The following is a 12,902-nucleotide window of genomic DNA, read 5'->3' on the forward strand; positions in this document are numbered from 1 at the left end:
TAAGCTTTCCGTAACCACAAAGCTGAGGACTACTCAAAGGGGGCTGCCCGCAAGATGAGCAAGGGGGAGGGGAATCATCTCCGGCCCCACATCCAGCTTCTGCCTTAGCTCCTGTGGAATTCAACGTCAAATGGATCAGAGAGTCACACACAACCACCAAAGCTCATCCCCGGCTCGGGGAGTAGGGGTGGGGGTCCCAGTAGACACTAAGTGCCTCAGGCTGCTTATAGACACAAGAGCATTAAGACAGTCTCTCAGGCTGGAATGTAGCTCTGTGGTACAGTACTGGCCCAGCATGCACAAGGCCTCTGGTTCCATCCCCAGCGCTGCAAAAAAAAAAAATGATTTTAATTAAAACAAACAAACCAATGTTAACAATACAGAAGAAAGACAGAAAGGAAGTTTCTCATCCTCGTAGGCGTCTACAGTAAGGGAGAGCGCAGATCACGCGAGCTGCTCTTTGAGCGGTCCTCAGAGGATGTCCTGTTCTACCACTCCACCTCAGCTGGCTTCTGAGCCCCTGGAGACACAAGCGCCCCACACTTCCGCAGCTACAGAGCTCTATCACACTGCAGGAGCATTCCTAGGTTATCTTTGAAGACTACCATATCCTTGCTACACACGCGGCTGGATTCTTGAGTACAAACACAAAGTACATGGCCCTGCAGTGACAAGCCTTGCCGGCGGCGAAACGGGCAAATTCTGACATTAGGACATCCGTTCGTTTTGAAGACATGGTCTCTGCAGGTAAAAGCAAAGAGAGGGCAGCTTTCCCATGCACAGACAATCTCCCCCAACGGCTCTCACCTGTGCTTGGCTGCCCCAGCTCCAGCGCTTGGCTGAGCCGAGACTGGATGTATCTCTGAGGGTGTGACCCAGGCTTGGAGGAGTGGCTTCTTCTTGCCAAAATTTTCAACTTTACCAGCGGAGCCTTCTGGGGTTGCTTTTATTTGAGACTCTGCTACACTGGTGTGGTGGCCACTGGAATGTGGAGAGCGAGGCAAAGAGTGTGCAGCAGGAAAGGTCTCAGAGGGTGGGGGGCTGGGCAGGGGAGAGCCCTGGGGTGTGCGGAGAGGAGAGCCTGGCCTCCCACTGGGCTCCAGTTCCTCTTCCTCGGCAGTACCAGGGCCTGGTAACTGTTTATTCACACCTGAGCTCTTGCCAAGACGGGGCTCAGCAATTCCTAGTGCTGCTGTCTGCTCGGAAGGAGCCATTCTGGAAGAATTTGGCCTGAAGTCATGTGGATTCTCCACGAGCACCGACTCATGTGTCCCCCCACTCAGCCCCTCTGCCTTCTCCAGACCGGAAGGTGACATGTTCAGGGGTGAAACTCCTGCTTGTGGATCAACCAGCTTTTCTGCCTCTCCTCCATCTCCAGCCTCGTCTATTCTTTCATCATCTGATGCCACTTCGGGAATGGAAGGAAGAGACAGGCTCAGATCAGAGGCAGATGGGAGGTCGCTCAGCGGGTCAGACAGCAGGCCTTCATGATCGCTGGCTTTGCTCTGATACTGAGTCATAAGGCCACCATTCTCCACGACCCTCCAGAGTCGGGTGACTCTTGCTGGGCTGGCGCCACTTGTGGGATCTTCTGAGAAACTCTCGCTTTCAGAAGGAGTGATGGGCCGAGGTGCCGTGGTCACAGGTTCCTCTCCTGCGCCTTCTGTGTGGGGACACTCAGGAGACTCTGCATCAGGGCTGCCTCCAGCCATAGGTCCTTCACGTGTCAGCCGCTGGGGATGGCTCTCATCCTCCTCCTCAAGCTCAGTGGGTTTTTCTGTTTCTTCTTCCACGAAGAGTTGTTCAGAGAAGGACACACGTTTCTTGACTTTCTTTTCACCTCCACTGGCATTCGAATGTATCTCTTCGTGTTTCCTTGCTATGCTATCAAACAGGGAGGCCGCCTCTTCCTCTTGAAGAGGGGGTGTTGCTTCTTTGCCTGCACGAGCCATCCCACCACCGTGATCGTTCTCCACAAAAGACCTAGACTGACGCTCAGAGTCCGTCTTTCCCTCTGAGGGGGACTTCTCAGCAGGGTTTGCACTGCTGCCACTCCTGAGTGAAGGCCCAGAGGGTACGTCCGGGATCTCTTCAGGTGAGGGGGCCCAGTGTTGCTCTGGGACAGGAACCTTCACATGTTCTTCATGATGTCTCATGGGGTTCTTTCCTGACTCATCACTGCCGGCTTCCTTCCCAGTGCCTGTCTCCTTGGTCTCGCCCCCTGAAGAATCTTCCATCCCTTTCTGCACTGGGATGGTCAGTTGTTTAAAAGGCGGTCCTGAGGCAGAAGAACCAGTGTTCGGAGCTGACATTACACTCTCCTTCTGAGAGACAGCCTTGAGGAACAAAGGGGGTTCTTCAGCATCAATCTCCCTCTTGCCTGTGGGGGGCCAGTGTTCAATTGGGGTGGATGTGGAGAGGGGAGCTGCCAGGGGAGATGAGAAAGAGGAGGAGGCAGAAGGACTTTCAGAGGATTGTGTCTCTGCGTCACCTCTCGGGTCAGAAAAGAGAGGGGCCTGAGGAGAGCTGGAAGGAAGAGAAGGAGAGAGAGCAGAGTCAGGGGAAGGAAGCCTGGCTTTGGGTTGGGCCTCTGGAGGTGCGTCCAGTCTGCAAAAAGGACAAAATAAAATCTGCAGGTCAGTTGCAGATGCATTTCAAGAAACATAAAAACACTCATTAAAGAGGGACAGGTGTTTTGTTTTTTACATTTGGAGCAGGATCTACAAAGCCAAGGGAACGGCAATTCTTGACATACAAATGGATCGCTTTGTGTTTCTCCAGTGTCGGGGAATCAAAGCCTGGGCCTCATACATGCCACAACTGAGACACACTCTCCCCACAGGAAGAGACACTGCTGGGCACCAAGCACATCTGTCACACAAGGGAAAGATTCAGCTGGAACAACAGGCAGACTACAGTTCCTTTAGACAAGGCAACAAGTATAAACGTAGGAGAGAAAAATACACCTGTGCACAATCTCCAAAGAGTTCTGCCCCACCCCACCCCCCCATACCAGAGAAATGTCAATGTGAACGTCACTCAGAAGCTGCTCCTTCTTGATGAGTCTGGTGCTTATGATCAGGTACAGAGGAGACAAAGAATGACCACAGCTACACTAAAGGGGGACCAAGGGTCTCTCGCACCAGCAAACGGATGCCAAATGCCAGGAGGAAAGGCAGCCATCTCCACTGGGCAGCGTGAGGTGAAACCTTAAACCCAGGTTCTGCCCATGTACCCACCACAGCCAAGAATGCTCAGAATCGGCCAGACTCTCTCCTTTCACTAGAGTCTGGTTAGCTCACCGAGAAAAACAATCCCCCCCCCTCCCGCCCACATATGGCTGAGCTGTGGCTTTAGGCTGGGAAACACCTCTGGCTCTTTGTGCTGGGCAAGCCAGGCCAGCAGAGGTGACTGGCTCAAATGACTTAAGACTCGCAGGCTTCTGCATACACATCCTGAAACTGACCAGGTTTGCTCTAGTGGAGATTGCTAATGTCAGACAGTAGCAGAGAAAGACCCCATTTGTAAAAAACTAATTTACCTAGGCTTCACGGCTTTGGTCTGCAGAGCCCTCGCAGCGGGAACTGGTGGCTTTGGTTCAGACTTAGGCTCCAGGCCGGCTTCTGGGGCTGAGATCTGTACATCTTCAAAGCGGTTCAGGGAGTTGCCCCTCTCCGAGGCGGCAGGTACGACATCTCTCTCTGACCGTCTCCCAGGGTCTTCCTCCCTCAGCTGGGCTTCCACGCGCACGCCCTGCCTTTCCTTCTCTTTCTCTGAGACAGTGGGAAGAGGCTCGCCTTCACTGCCTTTAGCCGCATCTTTCTTTCCTGTCACCAGAGAAAGCAGGGAGGACTTCTTGCTCTCCTGCTTCTTGCTCTCTTTCATTTCTCTCGGAGTCTCCACGTTTGCTGGAGACACGCTCTCTCTACCATCCTCGCTGGTCAGAGATCGGTAGGATGGCAAAGACATGGACTTCACAGAATCCTTGGTGGAAGCATCGGACAGCTGTCTGTCAGAGGTTACTTCCCCTAGTTCCTTAGGAGACCGGGCAGCCAGGTTTTCAGTGGAGGAGAATAAATGCCTCTTCCGGAAGCCCTGCGGGGATGGGGAATTTGAAGGGCTGCTGTCCCTGACCTCACTCTTAGCCTCTGTCTGTTCCATATAAACATGGTTCCCATTGATACAGAGGTTAGATCTTGAGAGGGAGTCGTTCTTAGAGCGGAGGCCGCCGAGGAAGGAGAGCCCCTCTTTCTTGGGAAGGCTGAAGTTGGTCTGGTTCGGTTGTGCGTGATCCATGCTGGGTGTTCTCTTGTGGGACATGACTGGGAAGGAAGTAAACCACAGAGGGTTAAGTTCTGGAGAGACAGTTCAGGGAGTGGAGGTATTGACTGCAAAGCCTGGTGACCTGAGTTAAATACCCAGGGCTCCCACGGTCAAAAGAGAACTGACCCCCACAAGCTAGCCTCTGACCTACACACACACCAAACAAAGAGATGAAGCTGAGGCTAGAGCTCAGAGGCAAATCATTTGTCATCAAGCCCAAGGCTCTAGGAACAAAAAGAAAAAAGAATGAAAGGAAGGAAGGAAGGAAGGAAGGAAGGAAGGAAGGAAGGAAGGAAGAAAGAAAGAAAGAAAGAAAGAAACTCACTCCATGAGTGAGTGATTTGGGGCACAGCTCAGTGATGGGTTCCTGATAAGCCATGTATGATGCCATCAGCATTGCAAAGACAGGAAGAGGGGAGGCGTGGACGTGGGGGTGGTAATAAGTAGTTGCAGCGGGCAGTGGCATCTGTCAATCTATCAGCGTTTGCACGCGTCTTCAGTCGTGGTAACCAATAGGAAGGAGCTGGTACTGCCTACGCATCCTACAACGCACAAGATGGTTCCCCACGAGAATTATCAGCCCAGTCAGTCAGGGATGCTAAAGTGAAGAAATTCTGTGTTAAACCAATAGAAAAGGCAATGTTCTCGATAGAGTAACAGAATTTGGCGGCTAAAAGGGATTCAGTAATTGAAGCTGGAGTTCAAAATACACAACTCGGGTTAAGGAGACTGGACTATTTAGCTTCCAGCAGGGACGCACCACATGGGAGTTAAGCACACGATAGAGGCTCAGCAGACACCCAAGGAATTAACGAAGTATCAGACATATAACACGGTCCTACTACAATATGGACGGTCCTATCGTTTTATTTTTTCATATACAATAGGTGCTTGGTGTGTGAGTCAGTGTTAGAGCACTTGTCCAGAATACTCAAGACCCTGGATCAGATCCCCAGGACTGTGAGAAGACAAACAGCAGCAGAAAAGCCAAAACCAAACCAAACCAAAACCTCAAATGCACTTATTCTGTGAGCTCCAAAGCCTAGGAGAAGACATTTGTATTCTCTTAGGAAAGAAAGTCTTAGTGAACTTCATCACCATCATTGCTGTGGTAACTAAATCCCAAAGACCCACCCGTTCCTTCTCAGAGCAAAGTCAGGGAGACCGGGGAAGCGGGTGAGTGAGCAAAGACGAGAACTCACCATCCGAGGTGGAGGAGGACTCATCCTCGTCATCGTCCCACCGGGACTGCAAGTCTCCGGGGCGGAGCATCACTTTGTCTGGCTTGGACGTAGGCAGGACAGACATGGACTGGGAGAGCGGCGTCTTCTGCAAATTCGACTTGGAAAACAGAGTCTTGATCTTTGACTTCTTTTTCTTGTCTTTGGGGGAAGACTCCTCATCGCTGTCGACCGAGGGTGTCGTGCTGGGGACGATGGCTGAAGCGGTGTCCGATGCGCTATCCTTGTTCTTCCCTTTGATCTTGTCCTTCAGTTTTCCAAAAGGATTCCGGGACTTATCCTTCATGGAGAGGTCAAACATGCTGGCGGTCATGTTGTTTCTCATAAACTGGATATCGACCTCGATTTCTCCTCGCTCTTTGTCCTTCTTTCCTGGCTTGGACTTCAAGGTGTACCATCTAGAGGAGGAAAGGACGAGAGGTTACGTTTGGATGGGAGCAGCTCCAACGGGGCCCTGACATCAGTGAGTTCTCTCTGCTGCTCCGACCTCTCACACAAACGCTCTTCTACACTGTCTCAGTGAGGAGCAGGAAGCGGGGGATAACACAGAACTGTTTTATTATCCATTCATTTCTGTAGTGCAAGGGGTGGAACAAGGGCCAACGTTGAGCAGAGCAGGTAAATGTTCTGCCCAAGCCACATCCTTAGCCCTGTACTTTTATTTTTGAGGGTTTTTTTTTTTGTCCATATGCTACATAAGGGTAACCCGATGCATCTTACTAGGGATTGGACCTAGGGCTTTGAGCATACCGTACAAGTACTCTATACCATTGAGCTCTATCCTCAATCCTTATAATCATCTAGAATAACGATCCAATAATGAGATTTTTCTAAAAATAAAGAACTTGGCACAATGATGCAGCCTAGAGTCCCAGATATTGGGGGCGGGGGGTAATACAACTCTGAGGCTAGACTAAGACCCCACCATAGTCAGGTATGGTGACACATGCCTTTAATCCCAGCACCTGGCAGACAAAAAAAGGCAGATCTCTGTGAGTTTGAGGCTAGCCCTGTCTACATATCCAGTTCCAGGACAGTCAGGGATACAAAATGAGACCTGATCTCAGAAAAACAAAAGGACACGAACTAACAGAGACCCACAACTGGACAATATGCAGAGAAGGAGACCTTGAAACATTCAGTCTTAAGTGGGGCGTTGCTATCAAATCCCTCTCAGGGGAAAAAAAATTATAGTGTGTTTTTTTATTTGCCCAGCTTGTTAATGAGAGAAAAAAGGCATGGAGTTGAGTGGGTAAGAAGATCTGGGAGAAGTGACTATATTGTATAAAAATTATTTTTAATAAGAAAAAGAATAACATTCAAATTCCTACCCAAAAATGCAAGACCCCACCTCAAAATAAAGGGAAGAATTCTATCAAATTAGTTCCAACGTCATATTTTCCTTCAGCAAGTACAGTTAAGTTATTATACAGATTTATACATAAACACCAGACGGCTCAGCAGTTAAGAGCACTGGCTGCTCTTCCAGAAGATCCTGGTTCAACTTCCAGCACCCATATGGTGGCTCATAACCATCTGTAACTCCAGTTCCAGGAGATCCAACACCCTCTTCTGCCTCCACGGGAGCTGCATGCATATGGCACACAAGTATACACTCAGGCAAAGCACCAATACACATAACACTTATAAAAAAAAATTAAAGATTACAGAAAGGAATAAAGCTTGGCAGGGAGAAAGGGAAAATACAAAAATACAGCTTCAAAAACAAAAAGAAGATTTTGGATTTAAAAAAAAATCTACAAATGATAAATATTGTATTATGCTTCCACTTACATGAGGGACCCAGATACCTAGAGCTGTCAAATTCACTGAAATAGACATTAGAACGGTGGCTGAGGGGCTTGGGGGATGGGCATAACAGAAATAATGCCTGGAGGGTACTAAACTCTAGTTTAAACTGGAAAAAATGAAAAGATTCTGGAGACAGAGGGTGGTGCTGGTTACACAACGTGAATGGATACACAACTGCACACTTGGTGGCTACAATGATAAACTTTAGGCTGGGAATGTAGGTCAATGGTGGAACACCTGCCTAGCATTATGAAACGCCTAGGGTTCAGTCCCCAGCGTCGTAAGAAATAAAAAGCTAGTCGGGCGATGGTGGCGCGTGCCTTTAATTCCAGCACTCGGGAGGCAGAGGCAGGCGGATCTCTGTGAGTTCAAGACCAGCCTGGTCTACAGAGCTAGTTGCAGGACAGGCTCCAAAGCCACAGAGAAACCCTGTCTCGAAAAACCAAAAAAAAAAAAAAAGAAAGAAAGAAAGAAAGCTAAATTTTACATCTTGTCACAGTTGGAAGTAATGAAAAACTGACCGAAAGTACTCACGTCGGACTTAGCTATCAGAAAAGAATGTTTCAAACATCACTCAAGTGTTTTACATGGCCCTTTGCAAGCTACTTGAAGACACGGCAAACGACGGGGCACCAGAGACCTACTCAGACTGCAAACTTCAGAAAGGGGCATCTCCTTGACATTCATTTTCCGTCGGGAAACCTGATCTCTGGTGAACTGGGAGCCCAGTTTGTTGCAGGTGCAATGTGGGACAACCAACTTCAAATGCCGGCCTCCAGAGGAACCAGCCAGCCACAGGCCATCTCACAAATGGGGAACTTTCTGTTTTTTTTCTTCAGTGACCTACTTAAGAGCCCAGGGCCGAGACTAAGGAAATGATGGTTTTGTCCAAATGAGCACAACTTCCTCCCTCACCTCCAACTGCAGCTCAGCAGAGGCCAATCTCCCCCTGCTATTTGGCTCACCCGGCACACAGGGAAGTAGAAGCTGAGCTGTGAAGCTGCACTTGCAGCGTGCCCTGCAGCGTGTGACTTGAGCTGCACAGGAGGTGAGGGGAAGGAGGCTTAGATATTGCTGGGATCCCAGTGCTGGTGCAGGGCAGCAAGGCTTCTCCATTTTCTGAGCTCCTCTTCCTTCTCCTCCGCCAGGAGGCTTGCTGCTTCTCCTGATTCATTTTCAAATCCTTTCTGAGGAGGGTTTAAGATTTTTCCCCCTTTGTGTGTATGTGTGTGTGCGCGCGCGCATGCACAGAAGTGAGTATGTGTGCAGGGGCTGCTAGGGATGAAATACAAGGCCTCCTGCGTGATAGGCAAGTACTCTACTGCAGAGCTACAGCCCAGTTCATACTCTTTCAACTTAAATATCCCAAAATAAAAGGAGAGAGGAGACACTCCGACACAGCTTGCCCCGTCATAACCCATAAGATGACCACTGAGGATGCAACACACACAACTGCCAGGAAGAACTGGAACTGTACCAACAAATGCAGCCAAGACCCAGCAAAGTGAAGTGAGATGCCATGCCGGGCAGGGCTGGCAATGAAAAGGTGAGGGAGGACCAGGGGCAGCTGGAGACGCGAGTCTCCTATCTTTCCAGTACACTGTTCTAGGGCAAGGCCCGGCCTGGAATACTTTGCATATTTGTCAAGAGGTCGAGAGGATTATTTGTGTTTTTCCTTCCCTGATAGTCACGTGGTAAACGCAGTTGCCTTGGTGATGAAAGGTGTCTGGCTTTTGTAATATTACTAGCAGGCACCTGAAAAGGAGAAGTGGCTGAAAGTTGAATGTAAAGCTCAGTTGGCCATAGCAGGGGCTGCAGGCATCAGGGCCACCCAGGGAGAAGGGTCTGCCCCACCCCCACCCCAGACCTTCTCCACTAGGCTTCTGAAGCATGCAAACGCATTCAAAGCCTTCAGAACATGCCACCTGACCACTCCTGGTAGCAGGCTTGCCTTTCTAAAGGTTACCTGGACCTAAGCAAACTTGTACCCAACCCCAGAATGCTCCCCACCAATTAGTACCCGCCGCCCAAGCACTGGAGTGGGACTGGCTTTGGAAACTTCCAGCACCACAGGTGAGCAGAAACCTAACCAGCTGTTCTTGCTGCTCATCTGCACAAGCAAACCTGAAGTTAACCAGCCCGTAGCCGAGGAAGCTCCAGGGCTCCCTTTAGGGGCGAGGAAAGCAGAGTTGGAATCATAGGTAGAGAGCAAGCATCCCAACAAATACCCATCAAGAGTGTTCCCACTACAGCAAAGAAAGAAATGTTTCGGCCAATACAACCCTCCTGCTAAAAAGCCAGGCCACCAAGAGACGCTTGACATCAGCTTAACCAGAAGCCACAGTGAAATCGCCTGGCAGCCAGCAGACAAGATACTCTTTTTTTCTTGTTTCGTTCTTTTTATTTTTTAAAGTTCTTTATATGCATTACATCCTGACCAAGTTTTACCTCCTCTACTCCTCCCAGTGCCCCCCCCCATCTATTCTCTCTCCCCTAGATCCACTCCTCCATTTCCAGAGGGAGAGTGCAGGCATCCCAGGATAACAACTGAGCACAGAATAGCAAATTATAATAAGTTAGGCACAAACCCTCCTATTAAGGTTGAACAAGGCAACCCAATAGGAGGAAAAGGGTCCTAAGGGCAGGCAAAAAGTCAGAGATCCCCACCCCCAACACACACTGTTAAGAGTCCCACAAGACCACCAAACTACTCAACCAGAAACCATACATACACGCTCAGACCCATGCAGGCTCCCTGATGCAGGCTCTCTGAGCCCCTATGAGCCGGCTTAGTTGATTCTGCGGGTTGTGCCCTCATGGTCAGACAAGATAGTCTAAGAGACTTGTGTCCCAAATATTAAAATGTCCTCAGGAGTCTCACGGTGAGGAAAGGAAAAGGAAGGTGCCGGCTAGAGGAGGAAACTTCTCCCAAGGGAGAGATTTCAGAATTCTGCAGGGAACACTGGAGCCTGGTAATGCTGATGGATGATGGGGTGGGGGGTCACGCCATGACGGGACTGCTTAGTTATGCGTACCATTTGCCCTGTATTTAAACCCACCTCAAGTCAGACTTGAGGGCTGCCAGACCTCCTTCCACTGTGGCTGTGTGGAATACACACACCCCCTTTCCTGCTTTTCAGCACTACTTGTTTCTTTAGGGGCACACTGGGGCGCTGGGCAAGCCTTTGATCTGCCAGAGCCCAGGCTCTGAGCCTGAAAACTCCATTAACAAAGTTCACGAATCACGCCCTCTGGAATCCCAAATCAGATTACGGCTGTGGGCTTCAACATTACTATCAACACCAGTTTTTTGGTGCTTCTGTCTTTTTTTTTTTTAAATTCACTTAATTCCTGTCCCCTCTGAGAAGCAGTTAATAACTAACCTCCGACCCAGCATGGCCACACAGCACAGGGCTGTAGTGTAGGTGTTCAGCATCACCTTTCACATGGAGCCAGGAAGCGGCCGTTAATCTTTCCATCAGGGCTGGGCTCATTTTTCTGTCCAAAGGGCAGAGTGCAGCAGGAAAGCCATAATCCCATACAAGAAGTTTATTTTTAAGCCCACGATATGAAAAAAGTCATTCACCTATCAAAAAATAAAATCCTATGATTTTTGTATATAAGGCAAGGACTCCATCACCAAGCTATATGCCTAGCCCTTCTCCTAGAAATAACGACCACTTTTGTTTTCTCCCAACTGAAAAACGTAAGTTATCCAACTAATCTACTTCATGGTGTTTATGTAGGTTTTTTTTGGGGGGGGGGGGGGGGGGGTGGGTGAGGGTTCCAAGATAATATAAGGCAGTTAAAAATACACCAATTGTTGATTATGTTTCCTAGTTATTATACCCAGTGGTGTCTTAAGGAGATAAGCAATCACATTTATAATCTAGCACTTGGGAGGTGGAGGCAGGAGGATCGTGAGAGACTGGTCTTGAACAAATCCTGCTCTTGTTGGAAGGGCAGGGAGGATGAATGAGGGGATGCTGAAGACAGGATCTTCCTCCACAGACAAGGGAAAATACGAGTTTTCCCATGGCAGCCCTACACACATAAAGCTCACACTGGGGGGTAAAGGGCTGCCAGGAGGGCCTCAGAATCACCCTGCGGCTGGAGCGAACGAGCTTGTCATATTCCAGAAGGTGACCAGATGTACAGAAACCACGGTCTTCAAGATCCCATGCAAACAGACTTATATGCTTTGCACCGCAGTTACAGTGGAGAAGAGGCCCATGGTTTGCCAGGGACTGCCTCCTTTCTATTTCACTTTTAAAAATCTGAAAATTGCATTTATTTACTAGTGTGTATCTGTGTGTACACCCGGTATGTATGGGAGCAATCGTGTCATGGTGAGCACACATGACAGGAGCTGGGGAGTGGCTCCTGGGTACAGAAGGGTTTGGCATTAAGTCCCTTTACTCTCTGAACCTCACCGCTGGTCCTGCTGCCAACTTCTGACTTTGAACATCGGCACAACTGCTGGAAACTTCCTCACCGTGCAGCATGCAAAAATATTCCACGTAAAAAGACACCCCTACTAAAGCACAAACTCTGCGCAAACAAGACTCTCAACTCACTTAAGGCCTCACGGACTACAGAGACACCTGTCTTGGAAAACTAATACACGTGCATCTGCTCTGAACTTCAGAAGGGTCCAGAAAAGGGAAGGCCAAGAACACCACCAGCTCTGCCACTCTAGACACACAGAGTTCATTTCGAGGTCTCTGGGTCTAACTCGGACTTCAGGGTCAGCACAACTACACACTTCCCTTTTCAGGCCAAATCTCAACTACCCGCTGTGGCACAAGTCAGGGTCATCCTCACAGAAACCCAGCAGCATCAGGACCCTGAGGGTTATGGCTCTTCCAGGAGGAAGGAAGAACAGAGCGGCGCCCTAAGGGTGTCAGGAAGCAAGACAGTCTTCTCCTAGACGGAGGTGTCTTGTGAAGCAGCTCAGAAACCGTCTTCCCTGGGGATTATAAGTAGGGCAGAATGCCACGCTGTGGGCTGCTGAGATCCAAACATCTGTGCCCTGGATAGCACGGCAGCAGCGCGGAGCAGTCGCGCAGAGCGAGCGGCAGGGTGGGAATGCTTATGACCTGTATCACGTTGGCAGTGTGGACTCTACAGCCGCCGTGCAGTTCAGCAAGTTTCGTTGTGGAACGAGGTGGGTAGGTGGCAACAGGGCCTGACTTTGATTACAGAATTACCCATTGGCTAACCCTCCACTCCCGAACCTTCCTTCTGCCCACTGTCAGTGGCCGGAAGAACGAGTCCACCCCGAGCAGTGGACGGCTCCTGCAGTTGCTTTAATTTCTGCCCTCTAATTTTAATTTTCCGCACTGAAAAGCTCCTTATAAGGAGCCACCAAACTCAGTCCCGAGAGCTGGTAATAGACAGGAAGAAGAGAACACAGGAAGGGCAGGTGAAGAAGGATTTGGAGCAGTGAGATGGCTTAGCAGATAAGGCTTTTGTGGCTGGCCTAGATGACTGGAGTTAGGTCCCTGGGACTCAAACCAACAGAGC

General features: G+C 49.6%; 1 protein-coding gene across 3 annotated transcripts in view; it reads right to left on the reverse strand.

Annotated features, from left to right (window-relative positions):
• Positions 1 to 12,902, reverse strand: part of Rab11fip1 (RAB11 family interacting protein 1) — a 30,688-nt gene that overhangs the window by 9,071 nt on the left and 8,715 nt on the right. The window contains exons 2-4 of one of the 3 annotated variants that reach the window (XM_050146756.1): positions 5,526 to 5,962; positions 3,542 to 4,322; positions 808 to 2,526 (exon numbers count right to left, since the gene is read on the reverse strand). In XM_050146756.1, the coding sequence (XP_050002713.1) occupies positions 808 to 2,526; positions 3,542 to 4,322; positions 5,526 to 5,962 (2,937 nt within the window). Of the gene's footprint in view, positions 1 to 807; positions 2,608 to 3,541; positions 4,323 to 5,525; positions 5,963 to 12,902 lie in introns of all 3 variants that reach the window. The other 2 variants (XM_050146755.1, XM_050146757.1) reach the window with 2 other exon arrangements.

Source organism: Alexandromys fortis, unplaced genomic scaffold, assembly GCF_014885135.2.
Source record: "Alexandromys fortis isolate MF-2015 unplaced genomic scaffold, M_Fortis_MF-2015_v1.1 scaffold_55, whole genome shotgun sequence".
NCBI classification, from domain to species: domain Eukaryota; kingdom Metazoa; phylum Chordata; class Mammalia; order Rodentia; family Cricetidae; genus Alexandromys; species Alexandromys fortis.